Source organism: Narcine bancroftii, chromosome 10, assembly GCF_036971445.1.
Source record: "Narcine bancroftii isolate sNarBan1 chromosome 10, sNarBan1.hap1, whole genome shotgun sequence".
NCBI lineage: Eukaryota > Metazoa > Chordata > Chondrichthyes > Torpediniformes > Narcinidae > Narcine > Narcine bancroftii.
The window spans coordinates 85,061,708-85,083,128 of record NC_091478.1 but is presented as its reverse complement, the minus strand read 5'-3'; the positions used below and the strand labels follow the sequence as shown (position 1 = coordinate 85,083,128).

General features: G+C 40.5%; 1 protein-coding gene across 6 annotated transcripts in view; it reads left to right on the top strand.

Annotated features, from left to right (window-relative positions):
• adcy7 (adenylate cyclase 7) overlaps positions 1-21,421 on the top strand; it is a 138,783-nt gene that overhangs the window by 94,501 nt on the left and 22,861 nt on the right. For 5 of the 6 annotated variants that reach the window (XM_069901612.1, XM_069901613.1, XM_069901616.1 and 2 more), the window contains 10 exons: positions 1,694-1,821; positions 4,827-4,985; positions 8,273-8,405; positions 13,537-13,728; positions 13,999-14,042; positions 15,800-15,880; positions 18,277-18,346; positions 19,103-19,200; positions 19,291-19,375; positions 19,548-19,679. In XM_069901612.1, coding sequence (XP_069757713.1) covers positions 1,694-1,821; positions 4,827-4,985; positions 8,273-8,405; positions 13,537-13,728; positions 13,999-14,042; positions 15,800-15,880; positions 18,277-18,346; positions 19,103-19,200; positions 19,291-19,375; positions 19,548-19,679 — 1,122 coding nt within the window. The remainder of the gene's footprint in view (positions 1-1,693; positions 1,822-4,826; positions 4,986-8,272; positions 8,406-13,536; positions 13,729-13,998; positions 14,043-15,799; positions 15,881-18,276; positions 18,347-19,102; positions 19,201-19,290; positions 19,376-19,547; positions 19,680-21,421) is intronic. The other variant, XM_069901617.1, reaches the window with a different exon arrangement.

The following is a 21,421-nucleotide window of genomic DNA, read 5'->3' as shown; positions in this document are numbered from 1 at the left end:
AGTGAGGCTGGTTTTATAAAGTTAAAGGGTTTCTATAGGCCATTTCATGTCAGGCTTCTGCCTGGAGGCTGGCTACAAGAGTGGATCTAAAATTTAAAACACCTTTCAGACAGCAGCCCTAAAAGGCTGCTCCAGCGTCACATTCGTATTGAGAGGCACCTCATAGCGCCATCTGGAGCCGATGGAGATGTGTCATAAATATGTGGCAGAGCAATGACCGTCTTCCCTACCCGTAACCCCCCCCATGCAGCTGGAACTGCTCTGTGATTGCCAGAACATTTCCAGCTGCGTGGGGGAATTATAGATAAGGAAGACAGCCATTGCTCTGCAGCGTTTTGAGCCACAGAGATCAGGCTCGAAGGCCAAAATGGCCTGGTGAGGCTGTCACAGCCTACACCAGCTGCCCCTGACAGCTTCCGATACCTCGCACTGCCCCACTGGCTCCTGTTGCCCTGCCGGCTCCCGCCTGCTGCTCCTGCCTTGAGAGGAAGAGGGGTGAGTGGGGAGATGGGCCATGGACTGACGGCATTATCAGCCCACCTCTAACCAGCAACTTGCAGCGGCTCTACATTCAGGTCAGTCAGTGGAGCACACCGTTCCGCTGATTATCCTTCCCTGAGAAGGGTTGGAATTGGCGCCTCGGAGCTGGCCATGGAAGGTATGTCTTTAGGCGTAAGGGCAAAGAACCTTTACCTTCACAGATGGGTATTTTCCCTGCTTGAAAGTGCCTTGCGTCTCACAATGAGTCACCTTCTTGAGGCTATATCATTGAGAAATGTGTCATTTTAGGGTTAGTTCATCTTATCTCAAAAGTGTGATGAGCAGTTCAATAGTCAAGAACAATCCTTTTAAAATTTGGCTTTGGTTTCTGCACCTCTTTGATGTTCACTGATCCATTCAGGCAAGTCCATGCATATGAAGATTGGGTGGGCCATGATCATGATGCTATATAATGGAAAAAAAAGCATGTAGACTCTAGGCTTATCTGTGGAAAAAAAAATCCTTGCTTATCAACTGAAGGATAATATACACTCTTGAAACAAGAACTCTCTGAGGAATCTTCAAGTTGAGAGAAATAAAATCGACCATAGCGATGTGCTAACTTGTCCATGTGCTAATGTTGTGAGTGGAGAGTTTGCCTACATCCTCCTGATGTGTGTTGAAGATTATGGAAAGTCTTTGTTGTGTCATGAGATGAATGTCTCACACAGAATACCCAACTTTGGGCAAGTCTTTTCGTGCATTTGTTTTTTTTCTGGTGAATGGGGACCAAATGGAGATGGTGTGATAGAATCCAGTCAAAGTAATTCCATTTAAACATAGAAAAACAATTTCTCACCTAATACAAACTACCTGGCGTCCTGTTAATTTACAACTCCTGGCACTGGCTGTGGGTCCTTTTAGTTTTACATCTATTGCCATAGAAATTCATTATTTAATTTTTTTTTAATCCTAAATTCGACTTGGGTAGGAAAATCAATTTGCTTCCCAGTGAAAATCATGATTAAATTTATAGTGACATGACAGTTTAAATTGTTATATGACTGTAAACTGCTGAGAGCTGTTCCCTTTTATTCAAAATTTTATGATCACTGATGGCAATTTTGGAAGATAAACAAGTTGAATGCGCTCGTTAATTTGAATGCTTTATTGTGTTCTATATCACTGTGGGAAACTCTGCTTTTTTTTACAGGAAAATGAATGTATGAGGATTAAAATACTGGGCGATTGCTATTACTGTGTCTCGGGACTTCCCGTATCTTTACCAAAACATGCAAAGAATTGTGTTAAAATGGGCCTTGACATGTGCGAAGCTATTGAGTATGTAATGGTTCTTGTCTGAGAAAAAGTTCAAGCAATGTATAGTTGTGATTTGTTTTTGGTTTTGAATTTATGGGTTCTCATTTAACCACAAGAACTTGTTGAACAATTCCATGAGATTTAATTGGAAAAATTCAAGATGAAGATAAAATATAGTTTAAATTTGCTTTGGGTGATAGCCATAACCAGGACCAGTGTATCAGCAAATTGCTCTATACTTCCACTGAAGTTGGTGGAAATTGCAATTGTGTGAATAACGTGGACTGAAAATAGCTATTATCCATTTTCTACCAAAAAAGATTTTAATATAATTGTTGGCAAATTTGCTAAAATGTTTTATTATTTCTTAGTAATTTTCTTGACCGTTAATATTGCCTGTAATTTCATTGGTTTATATTCAAGTTAATTGTCATCTGATTGCATAAGTACAACCCAAAGTAAAATGGCGTTCTCCGGTCCTTGGCGAAAAACATGCAAACGTAACCAGACGTTATGCACATACAGACAAACGATGTATACAGACGAGTTTTCATGTATCCAAATAAATAAACATTGTTTCATGAATATGAAAGTCTCCGATGGTTAGTGTGAGCATCTCCTTTTGTCGTTCAGCATTCTCATAGCCCATGGGAAGATGCTCAGTACATTATGTTAAAGTTAACACATCTTCTTTGACACTGCCTTTGTAATTTAAAAAAAAAACTATCTTTGACTTTGGATGAAAAGAAAGAGAATGGATGTTCTATCCTTTGGAAGAAATATCGGAGTGTTAATTTTTAGTTTTGTCCAACCTAGTGACCTGAACAGTATTTTTACATGTGTATGTGTTCCTGTATGGCGACTTTGTCCAGCTGTTAGAACTGAATGTACTCATTTCTCTGTATGTGATGAGGATAGATTGTTTTGGACAAAAATAAGGGAAATTAAATTGAGATGTACAGAATTTTGAAATACACTGGAAGCAAAGTGGTCAATAACAAGAAGGTATGAATTTAAGGGTGTTCATCGACTAGCTTAACGTTTCATACAATCATTCCCCAGAAGCTGGTGGAGAAGCTGTCCTCGCTGGGACTCAACATCCCTCTCTGAAACTGGATTTTGTACTTCCTAATGGAAAGGTCACAGTCTGTCTGGGTCGGCAGCAGAACGCTGAGCACTGGCGGACTTCAGGCTGTGTGCTGAGCTCGCTCCTGTTCACATAACTGATCCACGTCTGCGTTGCCAAATCCAGCTCCAACAGTGTCATCGAGATTGCAGATGGCACAACAGCCGTCGGCCTCATCAGCAACAACGATGAGTCGCGCTACAGAGAAGAGGTGGAAAATCTCGTGAAATGGTACGAGAGTAACAACGTGAGTTTCATCGTGGACCAGACAAAGGAGATGATTGTGGACTTCAGGAGGAACAGGGACAATCATCCTCCACTTCACATTAATAGTTCAGTCGTGGACAGAGAAGAGTGCACCAAGTTCCAAGGAGTCCAGTTAAGAATTTGCCTATCCTGGTCACACAACATCTCCTCACTTGTCAGGAAGACGCACAGCGATTACACTATAGAAGACTAAAGTGGGCCACCATTATGTTAACCTTCTGCAGGAGCTCTACTGAAAGTGTCCTGGCTGTTGCCTCAAAGTGTGGTACAGTTGCTGAGGAGCAATGGACCAGAGGTCAATCCACAGGACCGTAAGAGCAAAAGAGATGATCCCTAGGGTCTCCCTCTTGTCCTATCAAAGTGAATTACCAAGATCTTTGTTTGAAGAAGGCTTGCAAAATATTTGAAGACCCTTACCACCCTGCACACAGCATCTTTCAGCTACTCCCATCAGGGAAGAGAAACAGGAGTATAAGAGCCAGCACCTCCAGGCTGAGGAACAGCTTCTTCCCATGAGCAGTGAGAATGGTGAATGACCAAAGGAACAGCTCACACAAACCCTCCTAGACTTAACTATTTCTGAAACAATATTTATATAACTTCATCTATGCATATACATACTGAATAGGTATCATTTGTCTGTATGTGTGTTGCACCTGGATGTGTATTCACATGTTTTTGCATCAAGCGCTGGAGAGCACAATTTCATCGGGTTGTAATTGTAGAATTAGATGATACTAATAAACTTGAACTAAAGAGGAACTGAGGACTTTTTTTAAAAATTAGAAAGTAGTGTGTGTAAATTAACCATCTGAAAATATTGCAAAGGCATAAAACCTTTTCACTGAAGCTTGACAGGGATTTGAAATGAGAACTCATTGCTGTGCATTTTGTGAATATAGGAACCGGAACATAAGAAATAGGAGCTGGAGATGGTAATTCTGCTCATTGAAGCCTGTTCTGCCATTCAGAAAGATCATGGTTGATATGATAACAGGGCCTTCTCCCCATATCCCTTAATTCCCTACTATGCAAAAATCTATCCAGACTTAAATTGGTTTAATGAAGAAGCGTTCACTTCCTCAATGGGTAGAGAATTCCATCCATTCACCTCTCTCTGGGGAAAAAACAGTTCCTCTTCATCTCCGACATAAATCCACTACCCTCAATCTTGAGGCTATGCCCCCTTGTCCTCATCTACCTGTGGGGTAAAAAAATTATCTACCTCTAACTTATCTATTCCTTTCCTAATTTTATATGTTACTATAAGATCCCCTCTCATTCCAGTGAGTACAGTCCCAGGTGATTCAATCTCTCCTCATAGGCTAACTCCCTCATCTCTGGAATCATTCTAGTGAAACTCCTCCAAGGCTAGTATATCCTCCTGAACAAAGGAGACGAGAACTGGACTCAGTACTCCAAATGCCGCCTCACCTATACCTTGTGCAGTTGCAACATAACCTCCCTGCTTCTCAACTCAATCCCTATAGCAATGAAGACCATCATTGCATTTGCCTTCCTGATAGCCTGCTGCACCAGCACTGGGGATGAGTGGCCAATTCCTGCTTCAACCTCTTGTGGTCTCTTGAGTTCATATTCTAAAGATGAGTGACTTCACTCTTGTTGTTGACAGGCAAGTCCGGGATGCAACAGGAGTAGACATCAGTATGCGAGTTGGAGTACATTCTGGCAATGTACTGTGTGGTGTGATTGGGCTGAGGAAGTGGCAGTATGATGTTTGGTCACATGATGTAACCTTAGCCAATCACATGGAATCTGGAGGAGTGCCTGGGTAAGTTCTGTTTTGCTGAAGTTTTCCGTGATGTAAACCAAGTTTTCATGAAATCTTCTTAGTTAACTCAAAGTAATTTTATTATAAACCTGTATGAATTGACCACTTCATGTGCCAAAAAGAAACTTTGGTAGCTGCTGGTCCTCAGTAGGGTAATGTTCTCATCAACATTTGTGTTCACATTAAATAATAAGGAAATTCTTATGGAAAGGGGGGAAACCGAGGATAGCGCTAGATAAATTAACAGAATGGTACAAACAAGGGGGTTTGCAGCTACCAAACTTTAAGAATTATTATAGAGCAGCACAATTAAGATATCAGATTTTTATTAAACAAGGGAAAAACCAGATTGGACCAGGATAGAGCTGGATAAAATAGGGGAGAAGGTACCAGAACATATACTTTATAAGTGGGATGAAAAACTGGTGCAATATAGAAGTTCACCAGTACTGCACCATTTACTCAACATTTGGAAGAAGATTCATGTAGAAAGGTAAAAAACAAATTACCAACTACCAAAATTATTATTGACACAAAATCAACTAATTCCTTTCACACTAGATGACCTTTCCTTTAGAGAATGGGAGAGAAAAGGGATTAAAAGAATAGAAAATTGTTTTTTGGGAAATAATTTATTATAATTTGAACAAATGAAGTACAAATATGGAATAACTCACGGTACAATGTTTGCATACCACCAACTGAAAACCTATCTAAAGGACAAATTGGGAAGCAGACTGAGATTACCAGAAGGAAGCAGCTTTGAATATGTGATTACAGACACAATGATAATTAAAAGATTTATAACAAACATGCACATCAAGCTGCAAGAAAAAGAAAATAATGAAATAAGCTATAAACCTAAACAAAAGTGGGAACAAGATCTAAAAAATGAAACATGGGAAAAGCTATGCTCCGGAACTATGAGAAATACAATAAACACGACGTTACGCTTGATACAATATAATTGATTACACAGGTTATACACCTCACCCCAAAAGTTAAATAAATGGGACCCAACAGTATCAGATAGATATTTTCGTTGTAAGAAGGAAACGGGAACAACAGTACATGCAATTTGGGCATGTGAGAAAGTGGAAAAGTTTTGGGAAGATCTAAATCAGGTATTAAATAAAATCACAAAAAGCAACATACCAAAAAATCCAGAGATCTTTCTTCTAAGTAATATTTTTTTCTTTGGCTTGGCTTCGCGGACGAAGATTTATGGAGGGGGTAAAAAGTCCACGTCAGCTGCAGGCTCGTTTGTGGCTGACAAGTCTGATGCGGGACAGGCAGACACGGTTGCAGCGGTTGCAGGGGAAAATTGGTGGGTTGGGGTTGGGTGTTGGGTTTTTCTTCCTTTGCCTTTTGTCAGTAAGTAATATAAGAAGTCAAGAATTAGGCCTCAAACTGGATGAAGCACAAAAAAGATTTATTATGATAGCCTTAGCTGCAGCAAAAAAATGTATAATGTCAACTTGGAAATCAGAAGAGAGCCTGAGAGTACAGCAATGGTACATAGAAATGAATAAATTTTTTCCATTGGAAAAAATAACATATAATTTAAAAAATAATGTCACTTTATTGGAACAAATTTGGGAACCATACATGGAACACAACAGAGAGGGCCTACCGCAGACCTCCACTCCCTAAAATGATAGAATGAGAAGACGAGATGAACTGACCAAGTGTGTAAAAGTAGATGACACAATTTTCTTGTTTATTTTTATTGTGTGATGACATTGTTTAATGGGTTTATTGTATTGTATATGTTGAACGTTTAATGGGTTTGGAGGGGGGTGTGAGAAACAGAAGTACCTTCACAGAATTTGCTCGAGACAAAAATTGAGAACAGAACATTTATTATACAACAATGCAAAGTTGGGTGCTTCCCCTTACCCTGGGAATATACACATATCCTGGGGCTCACCCAACTTTTATACAGTTGATTTCAGTATAGAAGTATCCTCCCCCTTGCATTCTTCTGCCTCCTGGATGAGTTTGGCATTAGGCAATCCTGTCTGCCTACCTGCTGTTTCTGTGAACTTGGAGGACCAGGGGGTATCCTGTCGGTGTCCCATCATGTCATTGTCCTTATTCACAAACCTGCCTTTGTTCTAATTCACACCTTCCCGACTCTCAGGAGGGCTACAACCTTCTTGTATGCAGAACTTGCTAATTCTGTCTAAGGCTAGAGGACTCTTATCTTATCCAAACTAACTTTACTTCCTACATTCTATTATCTATTATCTATCCTTATCTTATTCAACTGGCTTTATTTATCTATACTAGTTTTCTCATCTTCATATTTTTATATCAGTTTTACTTATCTCTCACAGGGGTGGGAGGAAGGGAGGGGGAAAAAAGGGGAGAAAATGACACTGTGTATATTCAAGAGGGAAATGTTTGTGTGTATTTTGGTTAATATGGTTCATAGTGTGAAAAATAAAAAATTATTTAAAAAAAATTTGTGTTCAAATTGGCAAATAAGTGAGACTGCATCCTATTTACCAAGGATGTAAACATGTGCAGTACACCAACATGCTGGTGAAACTTAGTGGAAGGATACTATTTAGTCTCAACATCTACACAATTTGAAAAAAATAATTTTTTTTACATTAATTCCATTTCACAATTCATGGTCTTTCGTTTTGTAGGAAATGGCATGTTCCTTAGGTACTTTCTCCACATGATAAAGGTTTCAACCAGCTCTACTTTGTTTGGGAGAAGAACATATAGTTGTCAATTCCTCTTTAATCCCTTTACCAGCTACTTATTTTTTTAAAAAAACATTTAGACCTGCAGCTTGGAAACGGGCCATTTTGGCCCATGAGTCTGTGCGGCCCAATTTACAGCCAATTAACTTACACCCTGGTACGTTTTGAATGGTGGGAGGAAACCAGAGTCCCCAGGGAAAACCCATGCAAACATGGGGAGAACGTACAAACTCCTTACAGAGAGCGCGGGATTTTAACCCCAATCAATGGTGCCGCAAAGGCATTGCACTAACCGCTTGATTGATCTCTTTGGTAAGAGAAATAAGAACTTGCTGATCAACCATCCATGGCCCTTCATGATTTTACATTTATTTTAAATATAGATATAGCTGAATTCACTGTTTAGGATTTTTTTTAAAAATGGCAGAACAGCACTAAGAGTGTCCAATAGCCAGTGGTTCTTGATGCTGTTTCTAAAACTCACCTCAACCCAAATACTGCCCTCTTCTATTGCTGAGAAAACATCCATCTCCAGCATTAGTTTACAGATGATGTTTTGTACATTTTTAGCCGTGTACATATCACTGATACAACCCTGAGCTACTTGCAGAAAGCGTATGAAGTTGAAGAAGGAAATGGACACCAAAGAAATGCCTACCTCAACGAGCTGAAGCTCAAAACTTACCTGGTCATTGATCCAAGGGTGAGTATTTATTGTCAATTCAATATTTTACATTGTTTCAGAAACGTAGGCAGAGGCGTCACTAGGGTTAGTGACACCTGGTATGGGAACTCCTAGTGTCACCAACGACCCCCCCCCCTCCCACTCTATGGACCATGGGGGGGGGGCGGTGTCACCAGAGTGCATTAGAATGTTCAAAAATTAAATTAGTGTAGAGTTTGAGCCTTATAGATATATTGATACATGTAAGCTGGGTTTACGTAAAATGTTTTTGTTGTTATAACTAACTACAGGGATATTTTTATAAAAAATAATAAATTTCTGTTGAAACGCTGCCCAAACATTTTATAGACAGTCAGTTTGGTGTCACCGGGTCCGGTCCACCTCCCCCCACCCCTCCCCAAGTGAAGCCAGTGAACCTGGATCTGTGATTATGTATGGGGCTGACCTGTTGTCAAGTGTTTGCATACAAATTCAAATAAATGTAATGTATCTCAGAAAATATCAATAATGCAAAGTCAAGACTTTGAATATTTATATGGAAAACAATGCTCTATGTCCAGTAGTTTTAGGATAAAGGAGGTGAAATGTGCCTGGAGGCAGAGGAAGTCTTCTCTATGACTTCTATGACTGTCTTCTATACAGGACCATCCTTTGTGTGTCAATTGAATTGAGTTGTTTTGTGTCATGTGCAGTTTAAAGCTTAGTTTTATGTGCCATAAGGGTAGCTTGCAAAAAGTTACCATGCTCAGTCACTATTTTGGATGCACAATAAAAGTTCAAGGAAAATGTAAACAAGATTATTGAGGCAATGGTAGCACCCTCTCTCACACACTCTCTCTCACACACACTCTCCCTCTCTCACACTCTCACTCTCTCACACTCTCTCTCTCTCACACTCTCTCTCTCTCACACTCTCTCTCACACTCTCTCTCACACTCTCTCTCACACTCTCTCTCACACTCTCTCTCACACTCTCTCTCACACTCTCTCTCACACTCTCTCTCACACTCTCTCTCACACTCTCTCTCACACTCTCTCTCACACTCTCTCTCACACTCTCTCTCACACTCTCTCTCACACTCTCTCTCACACTCTCTCTCACACTCTCTCTCTCTCACACACACACACACACACACACACACACACACACACACACACACACACACACACACACACACACACACAAATTTAAATCAGGCATACCAGCAGCTGATCTATTGGAATACAGTCACTCCTGTAAAATTCCCATAATTGTCCTGCTTGGCTGGGCCATTTATTTTCCTGTTGTTGGGGTCTCCCCGCTCATACCTGCCTCCACTGCCAAAGTTTCTGCTCTCACTCTCTGCAACTGCTCCCGCCTCCCCTGCAGCTCTCTTGCGTGGTGGAGGGATACTTTTGGCAGCGTTCACAGCATGGTCCTCTGGATAGACACTTCAAAGGATAGACCATAGGATGCCATAGGTGCTCTGGTTAGTAAGGAATTACTTAAGGTGTTATATAAGTGAGGGGTGGTCGGTGGGAAAGGTTGAGAACCACTGGGATAGATTCTTCATAAAATTGACCTTACTTTTGGACAGGTGTGCAATTGTGAGAAGTGAATTGTTCAAATGAGTTCAGGATTGTTTAGATGCTATAATTCCTATTTAAAGGTTCGTTAACATAGACCACTACAGTATAGGCCTTTCGGCCCTTGATGTTGTGCTGACCCATATATCCCTTTAAAAATGTACTAAAGCCACCAACCCCATAACCCTCAATTTTTCCTTAATCCATGTGCTTGTCTAAGAGTATCTTAAATGTCCCTAATGTTTCAGCCTCCACCCCAATCCCAGGCAAAGCTTTCCAGGCACCCACAATTCTCCAACCTTCATGTCATCCACAAACTTACTGACCCATCCTTCCACTTCTTCATCCAGATCATTTATAAAAATCACAAAGAGCAGGGGTCCCAGAACATATCCCTGTGGCTCTCCTCTAGACATTTCCTTCCACCACTACTCTCTCCTTTCTTCCTGCAAGCCACACACTGATCCTATGCCTCATGACTTTCTGGATGAGTCTCTCATGGGCGATCATTTCAAATGCCTTGCTAGCATCTATGTAGACCACATTTACCTCCTACCCTCATCAATTTCTTTTGTTACCTCTTCAAAAAACTAAATTTGACGTGTGAGGCACGACCTTCCCTTCACAAAGCTATGCTAACTATCCTTGAGTAGGCTATACTCCAAATGTTTATAGGTCCTATCATTAAGAATCCTCTCCAATAGTTTACACAACACACACATTAGACTCACCAGTCTGTAAGTCCCAGGATTCTCTCTATTACCTTTTTTAAACAATGGGACTATATTTGCCATTCTCCAATCCTCTGGCACATCCCCTGCGGCCAAAGATCATTGCTACTGCCCCAGCTATCTCTTCTCACTTCTCACAGCAACCTGGGTTACATTGCATCTGGTCCTGGGGGCCTATCGATCTTGATGTTTTTAAGAAGATCCAACACTTCCTCTTCCTTAATCTCCACATTGTCCAGCCTGTTCTATTCTGACCTCACCATGATCAAGGTCATGTGAATACTGAAGGAAAGTATTCATTTAGTACCTCCCCAACCTCCTCTGCCTCCAGGAACATTTCACCACCTTTATCCTAAAACTACTTGACATAGAATATTGTTTTCCATATAAACGTAACACCAAAAGACCTAAAACTGACTGAATGGTTCAGTGATGAATTACTTTATGCCAATGCTGTATATTTGTGTTTAGCTTAGTCTATGCTGCACCATTTCATCAGATGCAAGGATCGACAATGAGATAGACAACAGACTCGCCAAAGCAAATAGCGCCTTTGGAAAACTACACAAAAGAGTCTGGAAAAACAACCAACTGAAAAACCTCACAAAGATAAGCGTATACAGAGCCGTTGTCATACCCACACTCCTGTTCGGCTCCGAATCATGGGTCCTCTACCGGCACCACCTACGGCTCCTAGAACGCTTCCACCAGCGTTGTCTCCGCTCCATCCTCAACATCCATTGGAGCGCTTACACCCCTAACGTTGAAGTACTCGAGATGGCAGAGGTCGACAGCATCGAGTCCACGCTGCTGAAGATCCAGCTGCGCTGGATGGGTCACGTCTCCAGAATGGAGGACCATCGCCTTCCCAAGATCGTGTTATATGGCGAGCTCTCCACTGGCCACCGTGACAGAGGTGCACCAAAGAAAAGGTACAAGGACTGCCTAAAGAAATCTCTTGGTGCCTGCCACATTGACCACCGCCAGTGGGCTGATAACGCCTCAAACTGTGCATCTTGGCGCCTCACAGTTTGGCGGGCAGCAACCTCCTTTGAAGAAGACCGCAGAGCCCACCTCACTGACAAAAGGCAAAGGAGGAAAAACCCAACACCCAACCCCAACCAACCAATTTTCCCTTGCAACCGCTGCAACCGTGTCTGCCTGTCCCGCATCGGACTTGTCAGCCACAAACGAGCCTGCAGCTGACGTGGACTTTTTACCCCCTCCATAAATCTTCGTCCGCGAAGCCAAGCCAAAGAAAAGAAGAAAAGTCTATGCTGAGATCACACACAGCAGAGTGAATCTTTGAAATGCTGGATGAGTTGTAATAGCTGCATACAACCTAGACCTTGGGAAGACAAAAAGCTGTTGTGATCAATAGCTCTAAAGAGCAAGTTGTGGGTGGAGCTTCATGGAGGCAATTGATGTTTAGACAATAGAAGGGGAAAGGAAGAAAGGGATATAGATGGGTTCATTTCATTGAAGAATGGTTGGAAGATTAGTCAAGTGATTGAAGAAAGCAGCACTGCTAACTTGAACATAAAAATTCTCAGTGGTTTGTGGTCGTAGGAGTAGCTTGAATGTTTTTATGGGGCAAAATCTCAAAGTCCCATCACGTTTGAGCACTGGCGCACCTCAGGGCTGTGTGCTCAGTCCATTATTCTTCATGCTGCTGAGTCGTGACTGCACTGTCAGATTCAGTTTGAACTGAATGGTCATTTGTGACTGATACAACAGTAGTTGGCCTCATGGGCAACAATGGTGAGTTGGCTTAGAGAGGAGGTTGGGAGTCTCATAAAATGGCGCAAAAACAATATCCTGAGTCTTCACATGCACAAGACAAAGGAGATGATTGTGAACTTCAGGAGGATGAAGTTTGACTACTCTCCAAGGAGCATCAATGGCTCTGTTGTGGAAAGCATAAACTACCTATTCTGGACCCACAACGTCCCCATCAGTCAGGAATGCATAGCAGCACCTACACTCCCTAAGGAGGATGAAGAGGGCAAGGCATTCATCCCCCCATCTTGACAACATTTTACAGGAGCACGTTTGAGAGTGTCCCGTCTGGCTGCATCATTGCGTGGTATGGTAGCTGCAAAGCATCAGACCAGCAATCGATACAGAGGATCATTAATAAGCTGAGATCACTGGGTCTCCCTTTCCTATAGTGTGACATTCACTGAGACTGTTTTTTAAAAAGGACTCAAAAAAAATGATTGCAAATCCTTACCATGCATCACAGAATATCTTTGACCTACAATCTTCAGGAAGGAAGTTTTGGGACCATCAACATCAGCATCACACATTAGACTCACCAGTCTCACCATCAACATCAACATCAGGCTGGGAAATAGCAGCTTCCCTCAAGATGTAATCTGGGATCTCTTATTATAATGATGGTGCTATATGATCCGTTGCCACTCTTATAAATGAAACTGAGTAAATTGTTCCAGAGTATTTATACATATTTATTTTGTTCTATTTTAATATGGATAAATAAGTGATTGCGTGCTGAATTTATGAGAAGTGGAGAAACACTGTTGCAGATGTACAGTCAGAATAAATGAGCTAGATGCAGACTCAATGGAAAAATCATCTCCTGGGTGCATCCTTCTTCATCTTTACCTGTTTCACTTGCAGTATATTCCAAGTAAATTGGGCTTTCTGCACGGCTTAAAGCACAACTGTCGACCTAATTTAACAGAAGGCCTCATTTTCTTTTCCATTGTAGTTATTGCTTATTGAATCATTCTGTATGCTCAATGGAAACCAGTCACACCCCTCTCCTCCCTCCAATGTGTCCTTGTGCCCTAATTAAATGTTCCATCCCCATGTTACATCATCAACAGACGAAGCAGCAAAGCCAGAAGAGTCGGCACCTGCCAAAGCCAAGACCTGTTAATGATGGACTGAAGATGAGAGCATCCGTCCGTATGACCAGATACCTGGAGTCATGGGGTGCAGCAAAACCATTTGCTCACCTTCAGCAACGAGAAAGTGTTAGTAGTGAAATTGCAGCACCAAGTGGAAAGATCAGAAAGGTAAAACCAGCAATGCAATGTATTTTATAATTGCATGGATAATTGGAGGGTACAGTTAGCATAATGGTTGACTGCAAGGACATTCTCCCTGTGTCTGGGTTTTCTCCAGGTGCCTCGATTTCCTCCCACTCTCCAAAAGGTTTGTAGGTTAATTGGTGGGCATGGGCTTACTGTGCTGTATCTAAAATCTTTTTAAAAAAAATCTAAAGTTGTGAACTATCTTTGAAAGAGATAACACATTTTCAGCCACTTTATCTCTCATCTGTCTAGGAAATCCCAATGCGTTCCCTTCGAATTCACAGAACATTAGATAGGTAAGTTTTCATCTGCGGCATGAGTTCAACAGCTGAAAGTTAGTGCCACAAAAAAATAAGCTGCTAGAGGAACTCGGTGGGGCAGGCAGCATTGGTAGAAGAATGGGATGGCTAGAGACCCAGCATCAATGCCTTCTCTGGCCTATTTTTTGCACCGGATGCCAACATCTGCAGTGTCATACCTCCAGATCAGTGCCACCATGTATTCAGTTGTTATGTAAAGACCCTCAGACAATCCTACTTTGCTTTGTTCTTTAGAGAAAGTATTCAACGAAGATCCCCTTTTTTTTTGCCCTTTAGCTTCCTGTTGGGAACAGGATGTTACTGCTGGCAATCCAAAGACGTCGAGACAGAGGCCAAACACTTAAATAAAATGGAATGATGGCCACTGGGAAGATCTCCAGATTGTTTTAAAGCACATCTAATTTATGGACCTTCTTCGGGGAAAGAAATCAGCCTTTTTTACTGGTTTTGTATTGGACTTCAGACCCACTGATGAAGTTTACTCTAATCTGCCTTCTGAAATAGCCAAGTTCAAGTACAATGAGAGATTTCTCTCTGGTGAATAAAGGATAAAAAAGTATGAGTGAGGTTTTGGATTTTATCTCTGGGTTTTTGTGTTCGCTGAAGCGTGAATTTCTAAAATGTGCTGAAGACAGCTGGGCAAAGGGTACAGTGGCAGGGAGGTGATCTAGTCAGACATGTGCAACAGACTTCCTCATAGCAAGTTTGGGTATGCCTTGTCTCCTGGCGTGGGTAGCCTCGACACAGTGCTCTACGGTGGGAGAAATATTTGTAGTGTTAGGTCAAACATGGCCAAAGGAACTTCCTTCCTTCCAAACACAGTTTACTTTCCATCTTTAATGAATCAATAGTTCACCATGTTGAATAGTACTTGGAAGTAGCACTGAAAGTAGAAAGGCCACAGAATATTCTATTTATAAGGAATTTAAGCAGCTTGGTAGTATCATCACAGACTGGGAAAGGTGATGGAAATAGAATTGTCATGTTCCAAATGACTTGGTATTGCTGCTGGTCAGATTTCTTGTTGTCACCTAAAAGCATGAAGCATTATTTCACAGTGACTGTTGGGTAGATCCATTTCTTAAAGCCCAGTTACCCTCTATTGGAGCAAACTTCAAGATCTACTGAATTCCATCATTTTCATTCAGTTAAGAAATAGAATTCTGCTTTCTTCGTGTATGCTCTGCATCTGATCTGTAGATTTGAGTGAGTCACTTGATTTCACAACACTTTGTGAGTCGATCCTCCATTTGTTTTGTTTATCTCTGTATGATGTGGGACAACTCTCCAGTAGTACACTCTCTTCAGGGCAATGTGCAGCAGGGCTCCTGTAGTTGTTAAAACGAAGTTGCAGTGACGTGAAACAAGTTGTCAGTCCGGAAATTCACTCATTTTTGTGGTTGTAAAAGATTGACATTTTTTCATTTTATGTTGATGCATGTGTACGTTTTGAGATATTGATGTTTCAGCCATGCCCTTGCAGATATCTCTCATTCACTTTTAGTTTTCATTTTTTCCAGTCTTCCCAAGTGTTTGCCAAATAATGATTGATGGGCTAAAACAAACACAATGCTGGAGAAACTCAGCAGGTCAAACAGTGTCCTTTACATCATGTAGCTGACTTGTGATATCAGAAATGACCAATGGCCTTTCACTTCACATACATGCTGAAAAGCTTTGCACATTTGTTAGATATCATGCGTTGTATAGTAACTGCAATGTTCTCTCTCTAGAAATAAATCACAAAAAAGAAGATTTGAAGAGGAACTTCATGAAAAAATGATAATAACAATTAATGGGATAAATTCACACAAGTATGTTACATTTTAATTTTCAATATTTTCTCATGATGCCATTTAGTAATCTTTGGACATTGAAATCTTTTGTTTATATTTAAATAATTGATCAATATACAGAGTGACAGTGGTCCTATTTCAAGCAGAGCACGTGCCCCCCTGCCCACCCCCCCCCCCCCCCCCCCCCACTGCTATCCATGTGTGAGCTCATACTTTCTCCTGTGTTAATTTCCATTGCTAATGCAGGAGAGATATTGAAAGCAAGACAGTTTTCAATTTAGTTTATCGTGGAAAAAATATAATTGGGGCTTCTTCACTGAGTGTAGCCTAAAATACACGGAATTGATGTGGTTGTCGCTTTCTTTGGCAAATAATTTCAGTCGGAAAATCAGGTTTCAGGATTGTGAGCATTTTCCAGCTGTATTGGGGTACTTCGGAAATTTGACTGGCTTGAGATAGTCTGATCTCGGGGGAGCTTAACAGGCTCAGGACTTGGAGGGGAGATCGCTTAGGAACACCAGGTGTTGTAGGTTTCTGAGAGGCACTGAACAAAGTGGCCCTTACGGTAGAGAAAAGTTTTTAAAAAATTCATGTGTTACATTCAAAATGTACTATTACATGACAATAATGGAATCTTTAACCTTTTTTAAATGGAGGTTGCAAACCAGCCTTTTACAGATTATATGATTTTAGATTCACTTGTGCAATCCTAGTATTATTCTCCTTGCAATTCTCCTTTGGAGGGTTGCCTGGGAAATTAGGTCACATTTTTTAGAGGAGTGTTAATTATTTTCAGTGCCATGCTATTTAAAATGAACTTTATGAAACAGGTCCCAACCCAGCTCTGGAAACTCTATACAGATAAGTACCCTGCTCCTATCACGCACTTTCATAATTTGAATTAATACCACGTCTACCCCTTCAGATCTCCAGATTAGAGTTCATAGGTTTGGATCTCTGATAAAGTGGACAACAAATTTTTTCAAAAGGTTTGCTTCTTGAATAAAAAATAGGAATGATGATGGACCACAAGATGAGTACAAAGATAATTTCAGATTTGCTGTAACATGTAGGAAATTGGAGAAACATTAAATGAACTTTTATTGAATTTAGCATGTTTAATCACATAATGATGCTGACATGAGTTCAACTGAGCTAAAAATGTTTTGCCGTTGATTTTCATTTGCACTCAACATCTGATGCCTTTCGTGTCAATGTCCAACAATAGTCGGCCACCATTGATGGATTCCAATTGCCCTGACACTGTTTTTCCATGGTCACAATATCCTGGCGAAACTTTCACCATGTTCATCACTGACTGCACCGAGACGTCCAAGAGCGGATGCGGAAAATGAATTTTCAATTACTTGAGGCACTTCATGCATATAACAGGAAATTTAAAAAAATTTGTATCTAAAAGCAGTATGTGAAAGGAAAGTTTTAAGTAGAATTTCGTGATCAGCAGTCCAAAAATCCATAAAATACACCCAAAAGTGTTCAGCAAGAAAAATCTTCATTGTCCAGTGCATAATGTGCCTCCTCCCACCTTCCACCTCACTCACTAGATTCCAAGGGGTTTCCAGCCATTGATCTTTCCCCTCATCTCACAATCTGGGCTAGGCTTCATTCCTGCACATTCTGTAACTTGTAAAGGTGTATTGTCAGTAGTGATATATTGGGCCTCAGACACCTTCAGTCAATGTGGCCAGCTCAATGCTGAAATGGTAATCAGTTCATCACCCAAAGATTCTTGACTGTAGTATTAAATATGTAGACGACTTGAGGCCACCATGGAATGGAGGCATATGGCTCAATGCCCATTTAAAATGGGAAAACATTCAATCCTCATCAGTTTCCCTGTCCCTTTCATCCATTGCTTCAGCTGAAGAGTAAGTTAAGATCATTGCAAACCCTGGAGTAAAGGCTGAAATGTTCCTCATCCACTTCTGTAGAATTGCTGGTGGGAATTCAAGGCCGCCTTTGTGTAAACTCCATGTGTTTGGAAAGAGTAGGTGCTGTGGAGGGGATGAAAGTGGGGAGAATTAAACCCGTCATTTTGAGTTTCTGCTTGACATTACAAATCTACAATCCTCTCAGGATATTAGATATCAGGATTGGTAATGCATAGCTGGATTTGATAATGATAATTGCCTTGGTAGGAAAACATTTCAGAATCCATATTCTAGATTTCCTGTAGAGGAGTGAAGTTGCTAAAATACTAATATTTTGGTACCTTTGGAATAATTTTGGTGTATTAACAACCTTCTTCAGGAGAAGAGAGATCAGATTATCTTGTTTTGATAGGGAAAACAAATGTTTTGTTTTGTAAAGGGAAGATTTCATTTTCGAGATATTTGGCTTTGTTATGTGTGAAACTTATCCATTTCAATTGGTTCATATTTTTCTTTCTGCAGAGAATCAATTAAATGTGGAATATTTGCCCGTATGATGCCATCTTTCAGCGAAAAGGGTTTAGAAAAAGCAGTAAGTGTTCACTGAGCCATAGGACCAAGCAATTTCAATAAAAATCACTTTCCCCTTCGAGCTGGTTTTGTTTTGGTTCTCAAAGCATCAAAAATAGCAATATGACAGGAATTAACAGCTTCAATAAAATAGCTGCATTTCAAGAGCATTATTCGTGCTGATTGATATTCTTTGTTTACAGCTCTTCAAAAAATCTCACATCTACTTTGCTAAATCCTGTTTCTCAAAACTTTACAGTTTTGGGAAATGGAGTGTCCACTAATTTTTATTAGAAAGCCTGAAGTACATTTTATAAAACAATTCATTGAAACATTGATTTTAATGTGTAACTATATAATGTTCATGGCTATTCAGCAGAACAAAGGACAACTTAGAAACATGGTAGATGAATTTATAAGCTAAATTGCGTTAACTATTCTTAATTAACAAAATAATAATTTTGCAGTCAGATGCTAAAGTAAATCTTGTGTGTCGCAAATTAAACCTAAATTAAAACTATTTTGCATAAATGCAACTCAAGAGCTCTCTTAAACTTGTGGCATCTTATCATTAAAAGGCTTCAAATCCATCTTCACAATCATACCTATTGCCATACTCAAAATTCTCCTGATTGGAGCTTTCCCAACCTTTCTTTGCTTTGCAAATGCTTGTTTTGGAAGCTTTATGTTTCTGTTTTTAAAAAAATGAAGAGAAAAATGGGGAAATATTCTTGTGTTCATTATTTCCTGCACTGGCCACATTTTTCCTTTCTTCCAGTATCGTTCAGTTTGTCTTCCTTCCTTGAGGTATTATGCTGGTTGTGCCATGTTGATATTCATTTGCATATTCGTGATCCACTTGTTTGTTATGCCGCAGTAAGTATTATATTTGAAAATGTTAATTACTTCTAATTTTTAATTTTTTTTTTTTAACCTGACTACAACCAAGTATGATTTTCTCAATAGAAATATTTTACTGGGGATATCATTTGGAATCACCGCCGTTATCCTATCGATAATTCTTTTCATATGTTTTGCTGGTCATCTAAAGGTGAGTTGAATCAAAACATTGTAACTGAAGTAATCCTTTTAGTGATGTAAACTTTTCATCCTTACTGTAAATTAGTTTTGAATTTCTATTTGGCTCACTGGAAATTTTGCATTACAATTTCAGAAGAAGGATAACATTTCAATTTACCTTTCTTTTCTGTTCCATACAAAAGCTCTGGATGAATAGCTCATCTTCAAATCCATTCACTGGCATGTCTGAAAGTATAACAAAGAAACCGATATTAAGGCTACCATTGACTCTCATTGCCATTGTTATTGTGTTGGTCATTTCAGTTTTGAACTTGGTGAGTAATGAACATTAAACATATGTACAGATGGGACATAAACTTTCACATGAAAGCCCTTTGCAGACGTTGGGGATAGCATCCAGAATTATGCTTTCCAGTTGAATGGAGGTTGCCAGTTTCTGCAGTGGTTTTAAATTCAACTTTGGACATACAGCACAGTAACAGTCCATTTCTGTCCACGAGCCCGTGCCATCCAATTACACCCAGTTGATTTACAAGCCCAGGTCCGTTTCAAACAATGGAAGGAAACTAGATCCCCCAGAGGCCACGTGGAAATGGGAAGAACCCACAGGTGCTGGTTTGAAACCCCTGTCCTGGTTTCTGGTGCTGTGTTTAACTGCTACGCTAACCGCACCACTCTTGACAACGTCGCAATTGCTGCAAATAGCTGGCAGTTCTAGAATTAGGAAAAGATGGAAGAGGGGTGCAACACTGTTAGAGTGCCAGCCATCCAGGTTCCAATCCGGCATTGTCTGTAAGGTGTTTGTATGTTCTCCCCCCGTCTGCATGGGTTTCCTCCACTCTTCAGAATGTTTGGGGGTGGGGGGGGTTAATGAGTTGCAATTGGGCAACGTGGGCTCTTGGGCTGGAAGGGCCTGTTACCATGCTGTATATCTAAATTTTTAAAAAGTCGGTTTGATCACATAAAAGTATGTTTTGGTGGATGGCGTCAAAGATTAAACAAATTTGCTGATATTGGCTGCTCCGAAGAGGATGCACTTTTGGTTGCAACGCAGGTGGTCACACGTGCTCAGTGCTGCTTGCTCATGTTAATAATTTGACCATGAAACTGGGGCCAACCACCCTGTTGGGTAGTTGCATGCATCATTCCAGCAGACTTCGACATTCTGCAATCCGTATCTACAGTTACAGTCATTTTAGTTTTACAGCATGTTGGATAGATTGCAGCGTGCAGATATGAACATCCTTCTATCTACACTTGCTACTTTATGACATTCAAGATTAAAAATTCTCAATAGTTAATTTTCTGTGGCAAACATGTAGCAAAACATGAAAGTCTGCAGACACCGTGGTTGAATATTTGTTTTTACTGCTAACATTAGTCCCTTTTCTACTGGCACCTTGTTCCTGGAGTTAAATGGAAATTCTCCGGTTAAGGGTCCAGTGGAAAAGGAAAACAATTGACATGCCAGCGTCAAATCATGCCAGGGATTGACGGCCTGTACCCCTACTCCTATCTCTGGCATCACCTGATGCCTGTGTGTTGATTAAGTCAGTGGAAAAAAGACAACTTCCACCCATTCCATTCCATTCAAAGGTAGACTCTCTGATCCCCAGAGATGAGTGTGTTCAGCGGAAAAGCAGTTAGTGTCGGTTTAAGGTGGCCCAATGGAAACGACGCAAACGGCTTCCTATCCTGGGAAACTGCATGGCCAATTAACTGGGATGTCAGTAGTAAAAGGGCTGTTACTTAGTAAAGAAGAATCAAGAGTCAACCACGGTGATGGGCCCAGAGGCAAGCATAGTTCAGACTGGGATTATAATAGTTTATTTGAAGAAGAATCTCGGTAAATAAATGTTTTTATAGCAAAACAGTTGATTCATGGTCACTTTTAATAACAGCTTTTACTTTATATATTGCAAATTAGTTTTATTTCTTGACAGCTGCCACAAGAAGATTGAAATTTGAAACTTTTGATCAATAGCTGATCAATTTGGCACCAGTGTTAATGTGTCCCAGACAGTGCATTTAGAGTTGCTCACAAGCTTGTATTTGC